Below are 27,656 nucleotides of genomic sequence, written 5' to 3' on the forward strand. Positions count from 1 at the left end.
AAGTGATCATCAGGTTGGGCCATTTCCAGCACAAATCCAGGTTTTCTCACCCTCCACCCCACCACACAAATTCACTCTCCTGCTGGTGATAGCCCATCCAAAGTGACAACTCTTTACACAATGTGCATGATAATCAAGTTGGGCCATTTCCTGCACAAATCCAGGTTCTCTCACCCCCTCACCTCCCTCCCAAAAAACACACACACAAACTCACTATCCTGCTGGTAATAGCTCATCCAAAGTGACCACTCTCCCTACAATGTGCATGATAATCAAGGTGGGCCATTTCCAGCACAAATCCAGGTTTTCTCACACACACCCCCCCACCCCCATACACACACAAACTCACTCTCCTGCTGGTAATAGCTCATCCAAACTGACCACTCTCCAAGTTTAAATCCAAGTTAAACCAGAACATCTGGGGGGGGGGTAGGAAAAAACAAGGGGAAATAGGCTACCTTGCATAATGACTTAGCCACTCCCAGTCTCTATTTAAGCCTAAATTAATAGTATCCAATTTGCAAATGAATTCCAATTCAGCAGTTTCTCGCTGGAGTCTGGATTTGAAGTTTTTTTGTTTTAAGATAGCGACCTTCATGTCTGTGATTGCGTGACCAGAGAGATTGAAGTGTTCTCCGACTGGTTTATGAATGTTATAATTCTTGACATCTGATTTGTGTCCATTTATTCTTTTACGTAGAGACTGTCCAGTTTGACCAATGTACATGGCAGAGGGGCATTGCTGGCACATGATGGCATATATCACATTGGTGGATGTGCAGGTGAAGGAGCCTCTGATAGTGTGGCTGATGTTATTAGGCCCTGTGATGGTGTCCCCTGAATAGATATGTGGGCACAATTGGCAACGGGCTTTGTTGCAAGGATAAGTTCCTGGGTTAGTGGTTCTGTTGTGTGGTATGTGGTGCTTGGTGAGTATTTGCTTCAGGTTGGGGGGCTGTCTGTAGGCAAGGACTGGCCTGTCTCCCAAGATTTGTGAGAGCGTTGGGTCATCCTTTAGGATAGGTTGTAGATCCTTAATAATGCGTTGGAGGGGTTTTAGTTGGGGGCTGAATGTGACGGCTAGTGGCGTTCTGTTATTTTCTTTGTTAGGCCTGTCCTGTAGTAGGTAACTTCTGGGAACTCTTCTGGCTCTGTCAATCTGTTTCTTCACTTCCGCAGGTAGGTATTGTAGTTGTAAGAAAGCTTGACGGAGATCTAAACACCTACAAGATCAGCTGTGAGGCAGCATGGACTGCAACAGCTAGTGGGTCCCAAAAACCTCTGACACCCAGCACAAAAGAAATACTAATTTACTAAGGCTGCCAGAAAAGGACAAATACCCTCGGCTCACTCAACAGCTCAGAGTCGTTCTCAGTTTATCCTTTGTGGGAAAGTTAAAAAAAAAAAAAGTTGGGGTCCTCAGGCCTCACTGTCTGAATATCTTACTCCATCCACGCAGCAGAGGTCGTTGGTCAGAGTTCAGTTCTGTGGTATGACTCATAGGGGGCCCCCCTGCCTTGCTCTTTCACATTGATGCAGCATCTTCTGCTTGAGTGTCAACTCTGGAGCAGCTGTTCCAGTGCGTCACAGGCTGCCACTCTCAACCCAAATGCTGCAATCACTATACTCCTCCCAAAATCCCAATACACCCACTCTTGATGAACTATTCTCCCAGTTCCCATGGAGCCTTTCCTTTCTGCTGATTCACCACACTACACCCAGGCGTCCCACTTCTTTGGAAGTGTTGAGTTAACCTTTTCCTTTCTGAGGCCCCCCCAGCATGCTATAAAAATTCCACAGCCCACGGTGTGCCACAACTGTTTGTCTGCATATCCAGTAGATTAAGAGCCAGGGCCAGCGGGAGAGGGTGGCAACCAGGCCAATTGCTTGGGACCCCAGGCCGCAGGGGGCCCTGCAAAGCTAAGTTGCTCAGGCTTCGGCTTCAGCCCCGGGTGGCAGGGCTTGGGCTTTGGCTTTCTGCCCTGGGCCCCAGCAAGTCTAATGCCAGCCCTGTCTCTGGTTTATTTAGGCAGACCCCCTGAAGCCTGCTTGCAGCCCCCCAGGTTGAGAACTGCTGCTTTAAATCATTCCAAATACATGACACTTTCCTGAAAGTAGTTCAGAAATCATACATATCTGCCCTCCAGAGGCGACACTCTGCTCTCACTTAACAGGGGAGTCAATTTTGGAACCTCAGTTGACCCGTGTGAATGAAAGCAGAATCTGACTTGAAGATTCACCTTTTGCGCCATATTTGCATCCACTGAAAACTAAGAATTGTGGCCTCATTTCTGACACATGCTGGGAGCACATTTAAACTTGGATTCTAAGATTTTTTTGGACACAGACCATCTGTTACGTTTCTACAGTGAGCATACACACAACAGCAGTAATATTTTGTAGTTCTATAGTGCCTTTCGAGGAAGAATCTCAATGTGCCTTACAAATAGGAATTAACAGTCCCCATGTGTGGAAGGGAAGTGTTATCCTCCGCTGCCCCCCTCCATTTTACAGCTGAGGAAATTGAAGCACAAAGAGGCCATGTGATTTGACCAGGGTCTCACAGTGAGTCCACAGCAGAGCCAGGCAGGCCCAGGACATTTCCCCCTCACCCCCCAGCCCAAATAACCTTCAAGGGGCCCTAAATCATTGTCAGAAAGGCCAAAGTTATAAATCACAGGAAAATACTGACTTTCTTACACTCTTAAAATCCACAATTTTCCAGGGATCCAACTAGCTTCTGGACTTCTAGAAGGTTATTTGTTTACAGGGCCCCCGAAATACCCACTCTCCTCCTCTGCCCCCCCAGTGAATAGTGCTCTGTGGACACCAGAAAAGCAGAAAACAAATAACTCCCCTACCCCTATTAATTATGGTAGTTGGTTCAGGCTGGTCTGGCAATTTCTTGACTCATCACCAGTTTCAACACCTCTAATTGGGGTGTGACTCTTTGTGTTTAGGGAAGTGATTGTGAACACTGAGCTACACCCAAATATTTCCCAATATTTGCCTTAAAATTACCACACATTCTCCCCTGGTTTCATTGCAGCAATTCCGGTTTATCCCTAAGAGTGCAAAGGCAGCACTCTTTAATTCTTTTATTTCTCTATTGTTTATTAGAAAACTGAAAGGTTTTCTAACTGTTGAAAGGACAGAGGTAAGAATGCTGGCACATGCTGCCGCCTTAACCCCTTCTTTTCCTTGTGTTTTACCTTTTATTTGAAGAAATATGACCCACCCTCCAAAATGAGCATGCATGTAGATTCTTTATCAAACTTTTTACAAAACCTACGTCCATTTAGCAATTAGTCTTGTTTCTAATTTTGCACCAGGAATAAAATTTCCTTTTTCTACATTATTCCTTTCGCATTTGTCTTTAAAAACTGGCAGATAGACCCCAATGAAAGATATGCCTAATCTTTAGAACAATTTCCCTTATTCCTACTTAAAGTAATGTAGTTCTTCACAGCCTTTTGTATTTATTGAAAATTAGCACCTATTGGCTTAAATTGTATTAGAGGCTCTTAATTTTAGTACAGTGTTTGAAGGACAAATAAATTAAAAAGTTTTCAGCAAAACGTACAACACACAAAGCACCACTCATGCCTCCACACCCCACCCTGCTCTATTTCCCAAAGCAATTAAGCATACATTCAAGCCAACTTGTAGACTATTTTATAGATAAACCATTGTAAGGATACATTCAAAATAATTCTATATTATTATATAGATAAGTCACCGACACACACGCACATGTTCATACTTGTTTTTCAGCATTATTTTATGCTACAAACACGCACGTATACACAGCCTATAAATCTAAGAATGTAAAATTGGTTAATACACCCGACCGTAGACAAAATGAAGATTTCGTTTGAACTATTTATGTAAAACAGCTGATTACTTTTGAGATAAGGATGCTGCTCATCCCCTTCAACACACAACACCAACATCCACCCATCTGTCCTCCTTCCCAAAACAATTAAGCATACATTCAAGCCATCTTGTATAGATAAACTGCTATAAGCATACACTCAAGCTAGTTTTATAGAAAAGGCGCGCACACATTTATACTTGTTTTTCAGCATTCACAGACACACACACACCCCTCTAACTTACAGTGTATGAGTACCTACATGGGGAACAAAGAGTTGACAATTGGCTCTTCAGCCTACCAGAGAAAAGGATAAAATGAGCCAATGGCTGGAAATTGAAACTAGATAAATTCAGACTGGAAATAAGGCATACATTTTTAACAATGAGTAATTTACCGTTACAACAGTTTACCAAGGATCTTGGTGGATTCTCCATCACTGGCAATTTTTAAAATCAAGATTGGATATTTTCCTAAGAGATCTGTGTTAGGATATAGATATTCAGGCCTGTCTGTAAAGGCCTGTACTTTAAGAATTTAGGTGTATTCTTACCACTTGGCTAGTTAGAGGTATAAAAGAAAGAATCAAAATCACTGTCTGCCAGTGTTAAGGTCCTTCTCTTACTGTGACAGTCTGAGGCCCTGTTCTTAGGCTAAGGCCTTTGGCTAAGCGACAGAGGCAGCCATAAGCTGGGAAGCGACGGGTCACATCCTCACATTCCAAAGTAGTCACATTGAAAGAAGGTGCTATTGGGCTGTTAGGAATACAATCCTGTCCTGATAGTGCCTATCACCTCCAGAGAAAGGGAAGTGCCTAGAAGATGTAAAAGGAAATTGAGGTTGATAGTTTTCTGTCTGGTAAGAACTCACTTAAGAACTCAATAGACACAGCTGGGAAACTCTTATGTCTTTATAGATGTAGTTGTGAAATCCTCACTTCTGTATTGTTTTGTCATTATAGTTCCCACTTTGCTATTGTTTATTGGCATGGTCTCTGTCTGGTTCTGTGATTGTTTCTGTCTGCTGTATAATTAATTTTGCTGGGTGTAAACTAATTAAGGTGGTGGGATATAACTGGTTAGCTAATCATGTTACAATATGTTAGGATTAGTTAGTTAAATTTCAGTAGAATGATTGGTTAAGGTATAGCTAAGAATATTACTATATAAATTAGGGGCAAACAGGAAGTAAGTTGGGATTTGAAAATAAGGAAAAAGGAACTTGTATTTAAGCTTGCTGGAAGTTCACCCCAATAAACATCAAATTGTTTGCACCTTCGGACTTCGGGTATTGTTGCTCTCTGTTCATGCGAGAAGGACCAGGGAAGTGGGAGAGTGAAGGAATAAGCTCTCTAACAATCTGCTCTAGGAATTATTTTGAGGAAGTTTATGGCCTTTGTTACATAGGAGGCCAGACTAGATTATCACAGTGGTCCCTTCTAGCCTTGGAATTTATGAATTTAAAGGAAATCTAACAGTGTAAACTTGGTTAAATCACCCATTGTAGCTGATCTATAGATTATGTATTAATTAGGCCAAGTCAAGTGATTAAAAAAAATCACAATTAATCGCACTGTTAAACAATAGAATACCATTTATTTAAATAGTTTTGGATATTTTCTACATTTTCAGATATACTGATTTCAATTACCACACAGCATACAAAGTGTACAGTGCTCACTTTATAGTTAATTTTATTACAAATATTTGCACAGTAAAAAACAAAAGAAATAGTATTTTTCAATTCATCTAAGTACTGTAGTGCAATCTCTTTATCATAAAAGTTGAACTTACAAGTGTTGAATTATGTACAAAAAAATAACTGCATTCAAAAATAAAACAATGTAAAACTTTAGAGCCTACAAGTCCACTCGGTCCTAGTTCTTGTTCAGCCAATTGCTCAGACAAACAAGTTTGTTTACATTTGCAGGAGATAATGCTGCCCGCTTCTTGTTTACAGTATCGCCTGAAAGTGAGAACAGGCATTCGCATGGCACTGTTGTGGCCGGCAACGCAAGATATTTATGTGCCAGATGCACTAGAGATTCATATGCCCCTTCATGCTTCCACCACCATTCCAGAGGACATGTATCCATGCTGATAACAGGTTCTGGTGGATAACCATCCAAAGCAGTGTGGACCAACACATATTCATTTTCATGCATGCATGTCAAAAGGCTGTAGCTGCAAAAGCCCAGTCACTGATCTCCTCACCTGGCTCCCTAGGACTTTCAGAGGGCATCTCTAATTCAACCCACGCAGTTGGTCACATGCTGGACCTAATCTTCAGTCGTAAGAACATAAGAACTGCCATACTGGGTCAGACGGTCCATTTAGCCCAGTATCCTGTCTTCCAACAGTGGCCAATGCCAGGTGCCCCAGAGGGAATGAACAGAACAGTTAATCATCAAGTGATCCATCCCCTGTTGTCCATTCCCAGCTTCTGGCAAACAGAGGCTAGGGACACCATCCCTGCCCATCCTGGCTAATAGCCATTGATGGACCTATCCTCCATGAATTTATCTAGTTCTTTTTTGAACACTGTTATAGTTTTCACCTTCACAACATCTTCTGGCAAAGAGTTCCACAGGTTGACTGTGTGCTGTGTGAAGAAATACTTCCTTTTGTTTGTTTTAAATCTGCTGCCTATTAATTTCATTTGGTGACACCTAGTTCTTGTGTTATGAGAAGGAGTAAATAACATGTCCTTATTTACTTTCTCCATACCACTCATGATTTTATAGACCTCAATTATATCCCCCCCTTAGTCGGCTCTTTTCTAAGCTGAAAAGTCCTAATCTTTTTAATCTGTCCTCATAGGGAAGCTGTTCCATCTCCCTAATCATTTCTGTTGCCTTTTTCTGAACCTTTCCCAATTCTAATATAAATTTTTTGAGATGGGGCCACATCTGCATGCAGTATTCAAGATGTGGGTATACTATGGTTTATATAGAGGCAATATGATATTTTCTGTCTTATTATCTATCCTTTTCTTGATGATTCCCAACATTCTGTTCACTTTTTTGCCTGCCGCTGCACATTGAGTGGATGTTTTCAGAGAACTACCCACAATGACTCCAGGATCTCTTTCTTGAGTGGTAACAGCTAATTTAGACCCCATCATTTTATATGTATAGTTGGGTTTATGTTTTTCAATTACTTTGCATTTATCAACATTGAATTTCATCTGCCATTTTGTTGTGCAGTTACCCAGTTTTGTGAGATCCCTTTGTAGCTCTTCACAGTCTGCTTTGGACTTAACTCTCTTGAGTAGTTTTGTATCATCTGCAAATTTGCCACCTCACTGTTTACCCCTTTTTCCTGATCATTTATGAATATGCTGAATAGGACTGGGCCCAGAACAGACCCCTGGTGGACACCACTATTTAGCTGTCTCCAGTCTGAAAACTGACCATTTATTCCTACCCTTTGTTTCCTACCTTTTAATCAGTTACTGATCTATGAGAGCACTTTCCCTCTTATTCCATGACAGCTTACTTTGCTTAAGAGCCTTTGATGAGGGACCTTGTCAAAGGCTTTCTAAAAGTCCAAGGACACTATATCCAGTGGATTCCCCCTTGTCCACCTGCTTGTTGACCCCCCTCAAAGAATTCTGATAGATTCGTGAGGCATGATTTCCCTTTACAAAAATCATGTTGACTCTTCCCCAACAAATTATGTTCATCTCTGTGTCTTACCATTCTGTTCTTTACTATATTTTCAACCAGTTTGCCCGATACTGAAGTCAGACTTACTTAGGGTGACCAGATAGCAACTGTGAAAAAATGGGACAGGGGGTGGTGGGTAATAGGCACCTATATAAGAAAATGTCCCAAAAAATGGGACTGTCCCTATAAAAACGGGACATCTGGTCACCCTTACTGGCCTGTAATTGCCGGGATCACCTCTGGTGCCCTTTTTAAAAATTGGAATCACATTAGCTATCCTCCAGTCATTTGGTACATCCTGTCCTGAGGTGACATGTACCCAGTCAATATGGGTGTGACATTATGCCCCATATTCTTCAGAGACCTATTGTTATGATATGAATATGGCATAACTAAGATATGTTTTATGCAAGTTGGGTCATGTGAGGTATCATTGGAAAGGTTATGATTCACTGGATGTGATTGTTCTATTTGAATGTATGTATCATTTCTTGCATCTGAAGAAGTGTTCTTTTACCCATGAAATCTTATGCCCAAATAAATCTGTTAGTCTTTAAGGTGCCACCGGACTCCTTGTTGTTTTTGTATCATTTCTGTATCTGAAGTTAGGAATATGGACTATGTATCAATTACAAAAGTGCTTGCATCTGGGGAACGTCCACCAGACAATAGGCAATCAGCCTGGATGGACCATTAGGAAAGACAATAGGACTTTGAAGATAGTAATCTCCCACCTTCCTGAGAATCTTCCTGGGATGCTGCTTTAACACTGCAAGGTCATGTGATCATGTCACCTGGTACAGGATACCATCCTGAGCTGCTGGTATTTTTCCACTGGAAGGGGGTGGGCATCAGACTAGGAAACAAAAGGTTCCCAACATATGTAAATCCTATTTAAGGCTGCGGAGTTACTCTTGGTTCTTCTCCAGTGCCTCCCCACCCAAGAAGGAAGACTGCTGAAAACACCTGAAGAAACAAAGCAACTAAGGTGGGGGAGCATTAGGGGGGGTAGGGACTGAACTCAGGTGAGAAAGATCTTGCCTGTGAAAGGAATACCTGGAGGTTTCGTGATTTAATGATCATTAATGATCTGGAGGATGGCGTGGATTACACCGTCAGCAAGTTTGCAGATGACACTAAACTGGGAGGAGTGGTAGATAGGCTGGAGGGTAGGGATAGGATACAGAGGGACCTAGACAAATTAGAGGATTAGGCCAAAAGAAATCTGATGAAGTTCAACAAGGATAAGTGCAGAGTCCTGCACTTAGGACGGAAGAATCCCATGCACTGCTACAGACTAGGGACCAAGTAGTAAGGCAGCAGTTCTGCAGAAAAGGACCTAGAGGTTACAGTGGATGAGAAGCTGGATATGAGTCAACAGTGTGCCCTTGTTGCCAAGAAGGCTAACAGCATTTTGGGCTGTATAGGTAGGAGCATTGCCAGCAGATAGAGGGACGTGATTGTTCCCGCTATTCGACATTGGTGAGGCCTCATCTGGAGTACTGTGTCCAGTTTTGGGCCCCACACTGCAACAAGGATGTGGAAAAATTGGAAAACGTCCAGCGGAGGGCAACAAAAATGATTAGGGGTCTGGAACACATGACTTGTGAGGAGAGGCTGAGGGAACTGGGATTGTTTAGTCTGCAGAAGAGAAGAATGAGGGGGGATTGGATAGCTGCTTTCAACTACCTGAAAGGGGGTTCCAAAGAGGATGGATCTAAACTGCTCTCAGTGGTAGCAGATGACAGAACAAGGAGTAATGGTCTCAAATTTCAGTGGGGGAGGTTTAGGTTGGATATTAGGAAAAACTTTTTCACTAGGAGGGTGGTGAAGCACTGGAATGCGTTACGTAGGGAGATGGTGGAATCTCCTTCCTTAGAAGTTTTTAAGGTCAGGCTTGACAAAGCCCTGGCTGGGATGATTTAGTTGGGGATTGGTCCTGCTTTGATTAGGGTGTTGGACTAGATGACCTCCTGAGGTCCCTTCCAAACCTGATATTCTATGATTCTATGATTTAAGCTGCAAGCCATGCAGTTCACCTTCAAGAAACTCTGCAACATGCTTAAAACAACATTTAGGGTGAAAGTTATTATTTGCACTCAGTATTCTTTAGTATATTAAGCTTTGTTTGCGTGCTTTGTTTTATTTGCTCAGTAATCTGCTTTGTTCTGTTTGTTGTCCCTTATAATCACTTAAAATCTACCTTTTGTAGTTAATAAACTTTTTTTTGCTTATTCTAAAACCCAGTTTGGGCTATACATAACTGGGGGTTGGGGAAGCTGTGCATATCTTCCTCCACATTGAGGGTGGGGGGAACGAATGTCATGAGCTTACACTGTATAGATCTCTGTACACCACAAGACAATATAATTTTGGGTTTACACTCCAGAGGGTGTGTGCACCTGAGTGCTGGGAAATCTCCAAGGTGATTCTTCCCACACAGAGCTGATTGCAGACTCTGTGTGATTCTACAGCTCGATATGTCCCTACCTCTGTGTGCAGCAGGACAGGGTGAGGGAGCCCAGGCTAGTGGAATGGGTGGGCTTAGTGGGACCCCAGTACATCAGGTGGCACCCCAAAAGGGGGGGTCCAACCCATCACAATGGGGATAGTTAAAATCCCCCATTATTACTGAGTTTTTTATTTTTATACCCTCTCTAATGTCCCTGAGCATTTCACAGTCACCATCCTGGTCAGAAAGAAAAGGAGTACTTGTGGCACCTTAGAGACTAACCAATTTATTAGAGCATAAGCTTTCGTGAGCTACAGCTCACTTCCTCAGATGCATATCGTGGAAACTGCAGCAGGCTTTATATATACACAGAGAATATGAAACAATACCTCCTCCCACCCCACTGTCCTGCTGGTAATAGCTTATCTAAAGTGATCATCAGGTGGGCCATTTCCAGCACAAATCCAGGTTTTCTCACCCTCCACCCCCCCACACAAATTCACTCTCCTGCTGGTGATAGCCCATCCAAAGTGACAACTCTTTACACAATGTGCATGACAATCAAGTTGGGCTATTTCCTGCACAAATCCAGGTTTTCTCCCACCCCCCCCCCCCATACACACACAAACTCACTCTCCTGCTGGTAATAGCTCATCCAAACTGACCACTCTTCAAGTTTAAATCCAAGTTAAACCAGAACATCTGGGGGGGGGGGGGGTAGGGAAAAACAAGAGGAAACAGGCTACCTTGCATAATGACTTAGCCACTCCCAGTCTCTATTTAAGCCTAAATTAATATATCCAATTTGCAAATGAATTCCAATTCAGCAGTTTCTCGCTGGAGTCTGGATTTGAAGTTTTTTTGTTTTAAGATAGCGACCTTCATGTCTGTGATTGCATGACCAGAGAGATTGAAGTGTTCTCCGACTGGTTTCCACGATATGCATCTGAGGAAGTGAGCTGTAGCTCACGAAAGCTTATGCTCTAATAAATTGGTTAGTCTCTAAGGTGCCACAAGTACTCCTTTTCTTTTTGCGAATACAGACTAACACGGCTGTTACTCTGCATCCTGGTCAGGTGATCGGTAGGATATCCCTACTACTATATTCGTATTATTCAAGCATGAAATTACTATCCCTACAGATTCAAACAGAACAGTTTGGTTCATTTAAGATTTTTACTTCATTTGACTCTACACTTCCTTTCACATATAGTGCTACTCCCCCACCAGCATGACCTGTTCTGTCCTTCCAATATCATAGAATCATAGAAGATCAGGGTTGGAAGGGACCTCAGGAGGTCATCTAGTCCAACCCCTTGCTCAAAGCAGGACCAATCCCCAATTTTTGCCCCAGATCCCTAAATAGCCCCCTCAAGGATTGAACTCACAACCCTGGGTTTAGCAGGCCAATGCTCAAACCACTGAGCTATCCCTCCCCCGTTTTGTATCCTGGTGTTACTGTGTCCCATTGGTTATCCTAATTCCACCAAGTTTCTGTGATGCCTATTATATCAATGTCCTCATTTAATATGAGTCACTCTAGGGTGGGTTGGTTTTTTTTGTTTTGTTTTGTTTTTACGCTTTAAAATTTGTTTTAAATTTTAGGTATTTTTCCACAGATAATGTTACAATTTCAAGGTCTCATATCATTCAGGCTACCAGAGGTAAAAACCAGTGCTTTATATCTTTGTAAAAGATGGTAAAAGGTGGTGGTTGTGATGTTGGCAGGCTTAGGCACAAGCTCATGCCAAGGCTCCAGGCGCCACTGAACACTTACAAGTGTATAGCTGGAAACCAGTCATACTTACCTGTGATTTTACAGACCTTTATCATATCCCCCCTCAGTCATCTCTTTCCTAAGATGAACAGTTCTAATCTTTTTAGTCTCTCCTCATATGTAAGTCACTCCATATCCTTGAGATCTTTGTTGTCCTCCTCTGAATCTTTGCCCGTTCCACCATATCCTTTTTGAGATGGGGCAATCAGAACTGGACACAGTATGCAAGGTATGGGTACAGCATGGATTTTATATAGTGACATTGTGATATTTTCTATCTATCCCTTTCCTAATAATTCCTAACATTCTGTTAGTCATTTTGTCCACAGCTGGCACACTGAGGTGAAGTTTTCAGAGAACTATCCATGGTGACGCCAAGACCTCTCTTGAGTTGTAATAGCTAATTTAGACCCCATCATTACATATGTGTAGTTCAGATTATGTTTTCCAATGGGCACTACTTTGCACTTATCAATGCTGAATTTCATCTGCCATATTGTTGCCCAATCACCCAGTTTTGTGAGATCCCTTTGTAGCTCTTCGCAGTCAGTTTTGGGCTTAGCTATCTTGAACATTTTTGTATTATCTGCAAACTTTGCCACTTCTCTGTTTACTCCCTTTTCCAGATCATTAATAAATATGTTGAACAGCACAGACAAGGATGTCTTCTTGCCGGGGGGATTTTCAGCAGTCTGGTGGCCTGCATGACAGTGGTCTCCAGGGCTTAGGGATGGTAAGGGAAGGCACCATCACAGAAGGAATCTTCAGCGCAAGGGTGAAGGAGTAGTAATATTTAGCGAGTCTGGGCTGTTTGTGTGGCGTATACTCAGTGTTTTGAGTGTAGGCAGCTCCTGTTTGTTATTCCCGACCTAAACCCAGTTTTTGCCCTAGCAAAGAGAAGGAGTTAACATTTGCAAACAGCACATGAGCACTGTGGGCAGAAAGAGTTCTGCAGCATGACATCCCTGACCGGGGCGGTGAACCAGAATCCGGCGCAACAGATGTTGTAGCCAACCTGCTAATGCAAAACATCTGTCTGAGACTGACTAGCTGCCCTGTATCCCAACAATGTCAATAAAAGCTGCATTTCCCCCATCTTTTACTATCCAATCTTTTTTCCCTCTTTATGGGTCTGTTTTGTCAAAAGCAGGAAAGTGACTATGATTCCCAGCTCAAGCTGAAACACAGAACTAATCCTTTCTTCCCCACCAAGGAAAGCTGTTTGGCACAATAAGATACTAATAGTCAACCTTTCTAAAAAGACTTTGATGGGTTTTGACTAAGTTTGTGTTGCATAACTCAATTTCATTGGGTTTTGCCTTGCTTTGATTTCTTTCCTTTCTTATGTTTCAATTAATAAATTGTCATGAGTTTCCTAAATGTGTTTGCCATGGTACTAAGAAGGCTGAAATCTCTCTATATAACAAACCCTGAGCCTTGTTTAAAACTGTTTAATGCTGGACAGGTTTAGGGTCATGTTAACACCTTTGACTCTTTGGGCTTCTTTATTCCACCTAAATGAATACAAGTCTCTACCTTCCCTGGGGCTGGGGTCACTGCTGTTACATTCCATCCTCCTGCCCCCCAAGTGAGTGGTGCCCCCTCCAGCTCCCAGCAAGACTGATAACAGTCTTCAAATATGTTAAGGGCTGTTATAAAGAAGACGGTGATCAATTGTTCTCCATGTCCACTGAAGGCAGAACAGGAAGTAATGAATTTAATCTGCAGCAGGGGAGATTGAGGTTAGATATATGAAAAAAACTTTCTAAATAGAAAGATAGTTAAACTCTGGAATAGGCTTCCAAGGGAAGCTGTGGAATCCCCATTCACTGGAGGTTTTCAAAAACAGAGCGGACAAGCATTTGTCAGGGATGGTCTAGATTTACTTGGTCTTGCCTCAATGCAGGGACTGGACTTGATGACTTCTCGAGATCTCTTCCACCCCAACAAGTCTGTGATTCCACGTAGATTAATCCTACCCCTATATTTGTTTGTAGTACACCATCTGTGTTCATGACTTATACATGTGTTGCTCAAGCACTCGTCACACTTACTCCACAAGAGCTTCCAATCAGCCCTTTTAGAATTCCCAGTAGGAGTTCCTCTAGTCGTGTCTTCAATATCATCCTTTCCTTGGTTCATACTAAGTACAGGGAAACAACCACTTCCCATTCCCTCTTCCTTGTAAATTTCCCAGCTACATTTACTAGCTATACTTGTTGCAATTCCCAGCTCCAAACAGGAAAAGGAAACAGTAACTGAGTTAAACCTAACTGGTGTTCCATTACTTAGTATTATCAGATGGTGCTCATCAATAAACTTTTCCAAACATTTGCCATTGTGATCAGATTTCCCACTTCCCCATAATTCATTATGGCTATTCAAATCTCCACATATAATACATGGACCCTTTACATCTCTAATTAGCAGGATGGGGTGTGGAAGAATGCTTTCAGAAGTCTTAAAAAATCAACACTCCAATGCAGAAACTACAGAATCCGAACCACCAAACAAACAAAAAACAACCTTCTGCTGGTGGCATATGACTCAGATGATGAAAATGAACATGCGTCGGTCGGGATTGCTCTGGATTGTTATCGAGCAGAACCCTTCATCAGCATGGGTGCACACCCTCTGGAATGGTGGTCGAAGCATGAAGGGGCATATGAACCTTTAGCGCATCTGGCAGGTAAATATCTTGCGACACCAGCTACAACAGTGCCATGCGAATGCCTGTTCTTACTTTCAGGTAACACTGTAAACAAGAAGCAGGCACCATTATCTCCCGTAAATGTAAACAAACTTGTTTGTCTTAGTTCTGAGTGGAATTGTAGGCTCCACAGTTTTACATTGTTTTGTTTTTGAATGCAGGGGGTTTTTGTACATAGTATTTTTCTGTAGAATTCTCTTGTTTTTTAAAGTGCAAATATTTGTAATAAAAAATAAAAATAAAGTGAGCACTGAACACTTTGGATTCTGTTTGTAATTGAAATCAATATATTTGAAAATGTAGAAAAACATCCAAAATATTTAATAAATTTCAATTGGTATTCTATTGTTTAACTGAGATTAATTCCGTGATTAATCTCAGTTAATCGCTTGACAGCCCTATTTGAAATACTAACCTAGGCAAGGCCACAGAGTTTCTGAGGGACTATTCAGGCTGTGCATTGTATTTTTCAGAAGGAAATGAGTGACAAATTTGCACTTTCATTCCCTTTGATACCATTGGGCTCAAACATAAGGCTGTGAGTACAAATGTACAGCCACAAATGACAATGCTAGCTCGAAAATTGAGGGAATTGTCTAAAGTATGAATTCATACAGGCAATCATCTCAAGGAACTACGGTTAAGAGAGTTAAGACAGTTAACATTTTATTCAATATGAGGTACACACCTGTAGTCTTTATCAGTAAAGAGTTTCCAGGTTTGTGCTTACAGTTTGAGTACCTATATCTATTACTATCCTCCATCTACACCATACTGTACACCTGCAAAGCTTGATAAACTACTGAGTAGCCTTATCTGTGAAACAGGACTTGTCTATGTGATTTAGTTTACAGCAAGCCAGGCTGTAAATCTACAGTGCACTAGCCTGCCGTGCACTAAATCACCAACCATATAGACCAGAGGACCTATTCAGTTGAAAGAAAATTCCAAGGGACGCACCTCAAAAAGAGTTATACTTTTAACGTGTCCTTATACTGGAGAATAAATGCTACTCATAATGATACAGCCCAGTTATACCTGTGTATCTGGACATCATAGAGAACAACAGATTTCTTCACTAAATGGTCACTGAACCAACAAAAAGTCATTCAATTTTAGACTTGGTTTTGTTAAATAGTGAGGATATTATATAGGAGCTGGTCATAGGAAATAACCTTGGACTGAGTGATCACAAACTGGTTCAGTTTAAATTAAGTGGAATGAATCTAAACAAGGTTGGCTACTAGGATTTTTGGTTTCAAAAGGGTAATTAAGGGAATTAATTCAAGAAGTCAATGGGACCGAAGTGCTCAAGGACTAGCACTCAGAACACTTGGAATTTCTTTAAGTCAAAGGTACAAAATCTATCTGGGAATTTACAAACCCATGTAAGGGAATACACTTGTAAGAAAGAGCTCCACACCTAACTTGAATTACCACCGCAAAAAGAATATTAGGAATAAACACAGAACATACAGGGAAAGGAAAAAGGGAGCAATCAAAGACAACTATATGCCTTGGAGGTCAGAAAAACGTAGGAATAAATTTAGAATTGTTAAAACAAGCTGAGCTAGACCTTGCAAAGGAAATTAACAGTAAGAGGTTTGTAGTAGGGATGTAAACAGGGTTTATAAATAGTAACTGTGTAACCTATTAAAATTCTATCCATTAAATGGTTAACCATTAAGGAGTTCACATAAACAGGGAACTACGGGTGCGGGGGGTGCTGCACATTTTACGTAGGGTTCTGCTGCCCTATGCGGCAGCGGAGTTTAATCGTTAACCGAAACTAATAAGACCGATGCTTATTGGTTAACTGGTTAAACTTTTATCTCTCTAGTTTGTAGTTATACAATAAAAAGAGGAAATGAAGGATGAGGAAGGGCCACTATGCAGTATGGCTGGGGTAGAGATAAAAGATAATCTAAGTATTGCCCTAAAACTAAATGAATAATTTGCCTCAATTTTCAATAAAGATGAAAGTACAGAACACAGACATGAAGGCAGGATGGCTGGTGGAATGCGTAGAGAAGCAAAGATTACCACATGGCAGGCGAAAGACTTAGATCTTAATTTGCTCAAATTGGGAGGGTGAATAATTTCCATCCCTGAATACTGAAAGAACTGGCAGATGAGACCGCTGGTCCAATACCCAGAATTTTTAATAAATCTATCAATTTAGGATCAGTACTTTATGAGCAGAGAATAGCCAACCTATATTTCAGAAAGGGGAAAAAAGTTATCCAGGCAATTACAGACCTCTTAGCCTGACCTTAATAGCATGTACGGTTTCAGAATAAATTCTGAAGGAAAGGATTACTAAATGCATCGCAGTATATGGAAAATGGGCTGTAATGCAACATGGAATTACCGAAGGTAGCACATGGCAGACTACTCCCACAGTATTTTTGCCAGCAAGTTAAAGGAGTATGGGCTGGATGAATGGACTATAAGGTGGATAGAAAGCTGGCTAGATTGTCGGGCTCAATGGGTAGTGATCAATGGCTCCATGTCTAGTTGGCAGCCGGTATCAAGTGGAGTGCCCCAAGGGTCAGTCCTGGGTCCGGTTTTGTTCAATATCTTCATAAATGATCTGGAGGATGGTGTGGATTGCACCCTCAGCAAGTTTGCAGATGACACTAAACTGGGAGGAGAGGTAGATATGCTGGAGAGTAGGGATAGGATACAGAGGGACCTAGACAAATTAGAGGATTGGGCCAAAAGAAATCTGATGAGGTTCAACAAGGACAAGTGCAGAGTCCTGCACTTAAGATGGAAGAATCCCATGCACCGCTACAGACTGGGGACCGAATGGCTCGGCAGCAGTTCTGCAGAAAAGGACCTAGGGGTTACAGTGGACGAGAAGCTGGATATGAGTCAACAGTGTGCCGTCGTTGCCAAGAAGGCCAATGGCATTTGGGGGTGTATACGTAGGGGCATTGCCAGCAAATCAAGGGACGTGATCGTTCCCCTCTATTCAACATTGGTGAGGCCTCATCTGGAGTACTGTGTCCAGTTTTGGGCCCCACACTACAAGAAGGATGTGGAAAAATTGGAAAACATCCAGCGGAGGGCAACAAAAATGATTAGGGGACTGGAACACATGATTTATGAGGAGAAGCTGAGGGAACTGGGATTGTTTAGTCTGCGGAAGAGAAGAATGAGTGGGGATTTGATAGCTGCTTTCAACTACCTGAAAGGGGGTTCCAAAGAGGATGGATCTAGACTGTTTTCAGTGGTAGCTGATGACAGAACAAGGAGTAATGGTCTCAAGTTGCAGTGGGGGAGGTTTAGGTTGGATATTAGGAAAAACTTTTTCACTAGGAAGGGGTGAAGCACTGGAATGCGTTACCTAGGGAGATGGTGGAATCTCCTTCCTTAGATATTTTTAAGGTCAGGCTTGACAAAGCCCTGGCTGGGATGATTTCATAGAATCATAGAATATCAGGGTTGGAAGGGACCTCAGGAGGTCATCTAGTCCAACCCCCTGCTCAAAGCAGGACCGATCCCTTCGGGGATCGGTCCTGCTTTGAGCAGGGGGTTGGACTAGATGACCTCCTGAGGTCCCTTCCAACCCTGATATTCTATGATTCTATATAAATAAATGGTATTCTACTATTAACAGTGCAATTAGCTGCAATTAATTTTTTTTAATCACACGATTAATCAAGATTCATTTTTTTAATCGCTTGACAGCCCTAATTACAATCTTTATTCTTTCTGTTCTCTTTTCTGCTTGTGAAGTGGTTTATTACTTCTATCATAAATACTACAAATTTCTCTCTTTTCAAGAAATATATCTTTCTCTATTTCTCTTATATATCATACCTTTTGTGACATTATGTTGTAGTAAAGGTACCTTCTCTTATTGGTTTTCCCCTTCCTCACTTGTCTCTTTAAATACTTTTTAGCAGCTTTTAGCTTCTGTGTAAGTCCAGATATCTTGTTGATAATTCTTGTTCTTCGAAAATCCCTAGCCTGTTTAGGTACCATGTATCCTTCATACACTGTACTGTGTTATCATCACAGTCAATACAGTTTAGGTCTGCTTTTTCTGCAGTTTTCATATGAATGCTCCCCTCCACATTTACCACATTTTGTTTTACCTCTTCACATATTTGTCACATATCCAAACTTTTGACACTCCTAAAATCTCAAAGGGGGTGGAATACATGGTTTAGACCAAAACAACTGATATCCTAGCTTTATCCTGACATGTAAAGTCCTTGCTTTACATGTTATTTTCACAGCTGTGGATGGTTTGCCCCCCCCCCCCCCCGCCCCATCTTTACTTCCTTATTCAGCGATTTGGCACTGCCAATATTGTGGTTTCCCACCCTACTCTTTGTTCCCTTTGTTCCTGCTGCTTCTTCAGATGTGTCTGTTCTTGTTGTCTAATGTGCATCCATTCTTCATTCCTAGCTTCTTCTCTCTCACATTCTACAGCAACTTCTGTGTGATTCATCCTGCTTTTGCCATCTCCAGGGCACAGCCACTCTCCACCCACCTGCCAGCCCAGCCCAGGGTAGGTCTGCCTGGAAAACCCTCAAGGAGGCAACCAGATAACTTCCTGTGTCTCCTTTGGGCTTAAAGAGTGATTCAAGCCAATCAGAGAGGCTGAACATCTCCTCCCATCAGGAGTGTGGCAGGGCCCACCCACTCCTGCCTCTGCTTGAGTCCACAAACAGCTCAGAGACCTTTATGCTGGTAAAAAACCCAGTGGAATTTGTTTACAATGTTGGTTCCCACCACCCTTGTACACTATACAGCCATACTCCTACAGTCATAGGGAGCCCTCAGCTCCTGAGGCAAGGAAGGAAGAGCAATCCCTCTCACTGTCTGCTTCTCTTCTCCTATTTCCTTCTGTGCCCTTTTGTATCCTCTGCCTAATGGCTTAATTAGCCTTCCAGCTCCCCTCCACCTACCGATTAGGCACAGCTCTTCTTAAAGAGGTCTTTAATTGGAGCTGCAGTGACCAGCCTGCTGGCTCAGAGAGAGTTGCCCAGCACTCTGCCACAAAGACCTTCATGGGCCGTGCCTCCAGTAAGCTAGGCTCTACCAGCCCATGCTCTGCTGGTCACAGTGAGCTACTTGGGTGGTGGTCCAGTCTGAGGACTGCCTAGGGACCTGGGGACCAAACTTCAATACCCAGATTTAAATCTCCACTACCCTGACTTGTAGCAGGGATTTGAACCCAAGTCTCCCCCAACCCAGTGAGTGCTACAGAATCATAGAATATTAGAGTTGGAAGAGACCTCAGGAGGTCATCTAGTCCAATCCCCTGCTCAAAGTAGGACCAACACCAACTAAATCATCCCAGCCAAGGCTCTATCAAGCCAGGCCTTAAAAACCTTTAAGGAAGGAGATTCCACCGCCTCCCTAGGTAACCCATTCCAGTGCTTCACCACCCTCCTAGTGAAATAGTGTTTCCTATATCCAGCCTAGACCTCCCCCACTGCAACTTGAGACCATTGCTCCTTGCCACCACTGAGAACAGCCTCGATCCATCCTCTAAGGAACACCCCTTCAGGCAGCTGAATGCTGCTATCAAATCCCCCCCTCACTCTTCTCTTCTGCAGAAAAAATAACCCCAGGTCCCTCAGCCTCTTCTTATAAGTCCATATGTGCCCCAGCCCCCTAATCATTTTCGTTGCCCTCCGCTGGACTCTCTCAAATTTGTCCACATCCCTTCTGTAGAGGGGGGACCAAAACTGGACGCAATTACTCCAGGTGTGGCCTCACCAGTGTCGAATAGAGGGGATTAATCACTTCCCTTGATCTGCTGGCAATGCTCCTACTAGTGCAGCCCAATAACGAGGGCACACTGCTGACTCATATCCAGTTTCTTGTCCACTGTAATCCCCAGGTTCTTTTCTGCAGAACTGCCGCTTAGCCAGTCGGTGGCGGTACATGGGATTCTTCCTTCCTAAGTGTAGGACTCTGCACTTTTCCTTGTTGAACCTCATCAGATTTCTTTTGGCCCAATCCTCCAATTTGTCTAGGTCACTCTGGACCCTATCCCTACCCTCCAGCATATCTACCTCTCCCCCCATCTTAGTGTCATCTGCGAACTTGCTGAGGGTGAAATTAATCCCATCATCCAGATCATTAATAAAGACGTTGAACAAAACCAGCCCCAGCACCAACCCCTGGGGCACTCCGCTTGATACCAGCTGCCAACTAGACATTGAACCGTTGATCACTACCCGTTGAGCCACCAGGTTATAAAGTCACTCTCGCTTTCAATGAATATTTAATTTATAAAAAGTGGAACAGCTCCACCAGGGAAGACGGACACCCACCCCAGAATACCTAATAGCCTAGCTTGTGGGAGTTACATTGTGTGTGAGTTAATGAAAGCCACTCAACACCCCCTATTCTGAGCTGCTTATACAGGATGCTCATCTTCCAAGAAAAGTTTAGGTACGAAACACTATGTCCAGTTTCACTGATATCACAAATAAGCACATTTAAAGTCTAGAGATGCAGTTCTTCTCTCACCAACTCCTACCGCACTGGTATGCTCATCAAACTGGTTTCAAAGATACTTCAGAAAGCAAGTTTGGCATTAATACTTTCATCAGTTGTTAAAATTCGTAACACAGTCATCACTGTTAAAATGTCAGGTGAAAAAGGATTTGGGTGCCTCATTCCTGTCTCCATCACAAAGCCATCATGCAGTCTATTCCAGTTAGCAGTGTCTGCTCAAAAAGAAACCCAGAGCTGCATTAGTAGATATTATAGATCCAGGTTGGGGAGGAGAGGAATGGTATATAGAGGGTCTGCAGGTCAGGACTGAAGTGTACTGGCAAAGCAGTGTCTGTGTATAACCCTACTGAACTATCACCTGTGGTAAATGGTTCAAGACAAAGCCTTTAGCCTCCTACTTTGAGCACTGCTTGAGCACTAAACTCGTTCAAACTATAAAAGTTATATTTTTTTGACCATGTCAGGTCACACTTAAGGGTAGACTACATTTATCCACCATGCTAAAGGTGAAAGCAGTAATACAGGAAGATCTCCCTGGTGCAACAACAGAGGGAGCAATTCTCTATTATCTCTTCCCCTTCTAGGGCTGCTGTGGGTTGGGGAACTCAAGAAAGCGGTAGTATCCCATTCCATCTGAAATTTTTTTTAATAGTTATAAAATGTATTAGTTTTTCACATTTTGTACAAAATAGGAGTTGGTTTCTCTTAATTAGGAGAATCAGCTGAATGTGAGATTTTAACTAGATGAGTCTGAAAACAAAATGAGGCAGGGTTCTCCTGGTTCTGGAACGGTCTCTCTCAGCTTGCCCCATGTCTCTTCAGCTTTGCTCTCATGATTGTAGAACAACTTCACGGGCAGCACTCTTGCATCACTGGCTCTTTGGAGGCTTGTAGTGAATTCTGCAGCGCTCATTAAATACCTAGGAGACCAAAATAAAAAGGGAGTCGTACCTTGTAATAAGCATCCTCAACACAACAGAAGCTGGGGCCAGAACTGGCAATTCTCCCTTTCTACAGTGCACACGTCAAAACTATGACTGACGACTGACCTTGCAGCATTAATGATCATTACCACTCTCGCAGATCCCTGGGCCTAGTCACCTTCCCTGCAGGTCAGTATTCCAACACTTGCAGCCTGGTGCTAAGAGATGGCATAGCACTAGAGGTGCTCACTTTCAGATGAGACAAAATTTAGATCGTAACCATTTGTGGTCACTCACCTGTGGCACATTTCACAAGAGGAAAAACACTGGCGTACTACATTCTGTCAGTCAATAAATTCACTTTGGCATTTTAACTGGATACAGCTGTTCTTTACTTTCTGAGCTCATCTGTTGTGTTGTATCACTGTGCTGCTCAACAGATGCCATGTTGCCCACCAGGGGTGCGGCATTACAGTGGAGGGTGAAATGCAAATTACATTTATGGGTCACACCAGTCTGTAAAAGCTTTGTAGAGTTATTGTATGCTGTTTGCAATCAGTTCAATGTTTTTGGATCAAAATAATTTTGACTACTTGATAGCAGTCAGTCCCTTCAGCTGCACATTCTACCACCTGCAACACTCACATTCAGCACCATGCGTGGCTAAAATCTGGTAAATAGAACTAGTAAGCTCAGATGACCTTCCCATTTCTCCTAATTGGAGGACTCAAACCCCATACAACTGGCTCATACAAGAAATTAACCATCGGAGTTCACTGGGATAAGCAACTATAGAAATCAATTTAAGTTAACTTGAAATAAAACACTCAACTGAAATAATGCTTCGGCACCAAAATAACTAGAGAGACAACTTACAACTGGGTTAGTTATTTCGTTACCAGTCTGTGTGCTGACAAGCCCTGAAAAATGGCAAGGGCACCACCTAGACTCAAGTTGGGGTGCTGACTCAGTATTGATTCAGACTCAATACCTTTTCCTGGTTTATCATGGAGATTTCTTAAGTAAGAGCCAGACCTGACTCTTACCTTTTCAGATCTAAGGCTGTCTCTACCCTGCCACTTTCAGCGCTAAAACTTTAGTCGTTCGGGGGTGTGAAAAAACACCCCCAAGCGACAAAAGTTTTAGCGCTAAAAAGTGCCAGAATAGACGGTGCTTTATTGCCAGGAGCACAAAGCTGCCACCCCTCATTCGCGGTGGTTACTTTTTATCACTGGGAGAGCGGTGCCCCGGCGACGCAGCGTGACTACGCTGCCCACGTCACAGCGCTGCCGCTGGGTTGTAACGTGGGCAGGGTAGACATACCCTAAAATAGCGTGAGCTGTAATGCATGCGTCACACACATTCTTACCACCAACTGGAAGGGTAGGGTATTTAGTGTTCAGCCAATTATGGCTCATTTTATAGAAGTACTTAAAACTGTTCCAGAGTTGTCCCTTTCTACAGTCCCATGCTCTCTGGATTGAGAAGGGAAGGGAAGGGAAGGGAAGGGAAGGGAAGGGAAAGGAAAGGAAAGGAAAGGATCTTTAGGGCCTGCCACCAACCTCAGCAAAAAATTGTAAGTTTGCATAGTGCACAGCTTCAGATTCTACTTTCAAAGATCTGTTCAATACCCCCTCTGCCTGACAAGAGATTTGAACATGCATCTCCCACCTCTCAGGTGAGTGCTCACCTCTCCTCCCCTCCCAGTTTGTGTGCAGTTCAGCGTGCTCTGAAAACACCTACCAGATTGGGCCATGCAGGCAAGACAGGCAGGGTAATGCCTAGTTTCACCTGGTTTGAGGATCCTGCTGGGGCTTCAGCATGAGCTAGGCACCTGGGCACCAAGACTGAGGCAGCCGTATACATGCCCAGAGGAAGAAACTTCAAGTCCCTGATGCACCTAACGGCAGAAATGTAGGCTCTGAGTGATTTTTAGGTGACTCCAGGGTTAGGTGGCAGCTTAGCAGGGGTTTTCAGTGGCACCTAAGTTTCTTTGTGAACGTAGTCCTTGATGGCTAGATGGGTGGTATAAACCAAATTCACCTCTACTAGTAGACAATCCCATAAAACAGCACCCTTTTTCTGCTAAGCCACACCTACTTTCCAAGTTCCCCAGAGACACAGTATTCATTTCTTAGTAACTGCCAATTTGAGGTGAATGAGGTAAAGATAATTAGTCCAAAAAGCAGCTTTCACTCAATTAAAAATAATCACACTTCTGTGAAAATGCTGTGCCTGCTATTGGTTTCATTACACAAAATAAAACTATTTCCCCATGTTTATTCCCCCACCCCACCCCCACCGTTCCTCAGACATTCCTTTTAACTCCTGGAAATGGCCCACCTTGATTATCACTACAAAAGGTTTCCCCTTCCCCCGCCTCCCAGCTCTCCTGCTGGTAATAGCTCACCTTACCTGATCACTCTCCTTACAGTGTGTATGGTAACACCCATTGTTTCATGTTCTCTGTGTATATAAATCTCCCCACTGTATTTTCCACTGAATGCATCCGATGAAGTGAGCTGTAGCTCACGTGAGCTTATACTCAAATAAATTGGTTAGTCTCTAAGGTGCCACAAGTACTCCTTTTCTTTTTGCAAATACAGACTAACATGGCTGCTACCCACTGACATGGCTTCCCACTGATATGGATGGGAGCAATTCATACCTCCCTCAAAGATACTATTTCAGGCTGTCACCTAACTGAGACACAGATCAATGTATTGGGTAGAACTGTTTGAAATACTTTGAATGCAGTTTGTCAAATGCAATTTAAAAAAAAAAAAATTAAAGTGGTCAATAAAAAAAAAAGTTATCAAAATGGCTTACTTACCAAGAGCCTGCTTTGCAGGAAACAAAAACTCAGTGACCATTTTGGTAATGTTTTTTGGACAAAAGCATGAAACACTTCTGAAAAAATATTTTGAAGTGAAAACAATTTCACTTTTAACAAAAACAAACCAACCCTATTTTGCAACCAGCTCTGGTGCTGGTTAGCGTTAATTTGCATTTTGAAGTTTATTTTTCTGCCATAAGGCCATACATACTGCCATATGCCACATTTCTGCCATACATACTTTTTTTTAAAAATGACAGTTTCAGTTCTGGTACACAATTTAACAGCCACTTACAAAACTGGGCAATTAGGCAGCCATTTGTAATGCTGCACAACTGCATAATAGACTAACAGTCTCTAATTCAACCAATGGGTTCAAAGCATTTTACAAGACTATAGTACTCTGATGTTCCAGAGAGACTAAAGAAGAAGGAAATTAGATTTACTTGGGGCTTGGCTACACTTGCGAGTTACAGCGCAATAAAGGAGCCCCCGGCGCACTAGCTCGCTATCCATCCACACTGGCAAGTCACGCAGAGCGCTCTGACTCCGTGGCTACAGCGCTGCTGGGACTCCACCTCGGCGAGTGGAAAAACGTTTGCTGCGCCCTCGCTGGAGCGCCGCCAGTGTGAATGAGGTGTTGCATTACTGCGCTCTGATCAGCCTCCGGAAACGTCCCATAATCCTCTTAAGTCAAGTGGCCGCTCTTGTCATTGTTTTTGAATCGCTGCAGGAATGCGGATATGCCCTTTGAAAGCTCCGTTTCTAACAGCTGGCTGCTTATCTGCTCCGAGACAAAGCAACCATTAGTGTGGAGTGCTGTGTGTGACCGGGGGGGGGGGGGTGTCTGCTGCTGTTTCATCTTACAAGACAGCATGCTGACATGCTCTCAGTCCCCCAAAAACCCATCTCTCTCCCCCCACATACACACAACACACTCCCTGTCACACTTCACCCCCCCCCCATTTGAAAAGCACACTGCAGTCACTTGCATGCTGGGATAGCTGCCCATAATGCACCGCTCCCAATGCCGCTGCAAGTGCCGCAAATGTGGCCATGCCAGTGTGCTTGAAGCTGTCAGTGTGGACAGACTGCAGCGCTTTCCCTACTGCACTCTCTGAAGGCTGATTTAACTCAAAGTGCTCTACATCTGCAAGTGTAGCCAGGCCCTCAGTCATACAGCAAGACACTGGCAGAAGTGGGGATAAAATCCCAGAGTCCCGGTTTCTTATTCCCTACTCTCATCTGCACCAAACAAGAGAAAAATCCATTTTTTTTTTTTTTTTGTCTCTTGTGCTGTGCATCCCTCTTTTTTACCTCTTGGGGGTTTCAGAATTTAAAAATGAGATACAACTCTTACTGGTCAGAGCTTACTTAGACAGGATGCCTGGGACTTGACTCCACAGTACCAGAACAGACAGTATAATACAGCCTGGCCTGATATCAGTATTAGTGTCTCGAGAATCAATCCCCTTTCTGTAGGGAATACTGGAATGAGATATGGATTACTGGACAAAAACTTTCTACCCTATTTGAAACTAGAAGAGGATCTTAGGAGTCAGATTTCAGAGTAACAGCCGTGTTAGTCTGTATTCACAAAAAGAAAAGGAGTACTTGTGGCACCTTAGAGACTAACCAATTTATTTGAGCATAAGCTTTCGTGAGCTACAGCTCACTTCATAGAAGTGAGATGCCCAGAAGTTCTAGTACTTGGCTTTAAAATGATCTTGGTGCTAGATTACCCACCCCAGAAATTGAAGGACTATTTTCCACAAAACTGGTATAGTACGGGCAGCAGAATTTCCCTCCTACACAGTGCCTCACCGCACAAGGGTGCCTCCATCCTGACACGCACAAGCTCCTTCCAGAGGTAGAAGGGAGTTCAGTCTTCCTGGCCCACTCAGTCCTAGGTATCTCCAACTGAGACGGCTCACAAGAAGGCCAAATAATGCCAGATGTGATGGTGTTTGTGAAACAGATACTTATCCCCCAAGAGCTACACTGAGGTACACCAACTCACCTCACAGAAACCATTAAACATAGGGAAACAACTTTTAGTCACTACAAACCTGAATCAGACTTAGAATAGGTGACCTGCAGGTGAAGCCCATTTCTCTCATGCACACCTTTCAGCCTGTTTTTATCTTTCCTTCGCAGTTTCGTTGAAGGGTTCTTTATCTGTAAACTAATGACTTCAGAGGGGGGAGGTGAAAGTAGGGATCTGGAGCCAGTTCCCTAGAACTGCCTACTTTTTTCCTCCCCTCACCCCCTCCATAACACTCCGATGCACTATGGTCATGCATCAGTTTAAACAGATAACATCACAAACTTAATAAAACAACAACTGTTCTGTACCTTCCAGCTTCTGTCGTTTACTACTTCTTCCACATTCAACTCAGACTGCATCAACTTCAACTGCAAGAAGTATGAGAGAAGACAGACAGCATTCAGAGTCAGATATTAAGAACAGGCCCCCACAGTCTTGGCAATTCACATAATGTGACCCTAAAAACCCCTCAATGCTAACTGGTAAAGGGTTCACTGCTCTGTAACAGTAACTCCTGACAAACTCAGGAGTTTGACTCCTGACAAACTAGCACACTGCTTTCTATCCATAAAAAATGTCACGTGAGGTCTTCAATAAAAGCTGGGGTCATGCTGGTCATGAGTATCAGCATGAGATGTATGTACAAATACTGGTTTCAGAGGAACAGCCGTGTTAGTCTGTATTCGCAAAAAGAAAAGGAGTACTTGTGGCACCTTAGAGACTAACCAATACTGTGTGTGTACGTACCCACATCCACAAACCTACCTATAAATACACACAACAAGACATTTTAAGTGTCTTCCTAAAAATGTCAGAATCAAGGCAAGGTTGACAAACAGGTTTCTACCAGACAAAGGATGCATATTCAACTGTTTGCCTCT

General features: G+C 42.9%; 1 protein-coding gene across 9 annotated transcripts in view; it reads right to left on the reverse strand.

Annotated features, from left to right (window-relative positions):
• Positions 1-27,656, reverse strand: part of MIX23 (mitochondrial matrix import factor 23) — a 62,834-nt gene that overhangs the window by 4,390 nt on the left and 30,788 nt on the right. For 4 of the 9 annotated variants that reach the window (XM_073310797.1, XM_073310782.1, XM_073310773.1 and 1 more), the window contains one exon: positions 27,084-27,143. In XM_073310797.1, the coding sequence (XP_073166898.1) occupies positions 27,084-27,143 (60 nt within the window). Of the gene's footprint in view, positions 1-20,536; positions 21,890-23,635; positions 23,793-27,083; positions 27,144-27,656 lie in introns of those variants that run through there. The other 5 variants (XR_012154808.1, XR_012154809.1, XM_073310809.1 and 2 more) reach the window with 5 other exon arrangements.

The sequence above is a fragment of the Lepidochelys kempii genome, chromosome 1 (assembly GCF_965140265.1).
Source record: "Lepidochelys kempii isolate rLepKem1 chromosome 1, rLepKem1.hap2, whole genome shotgun sequence".
NCBI lineage: Eukaryota > Metazoa > Chordata > Testudines > Cheloniidae > Lepidochelys > Lepidochelys kempii.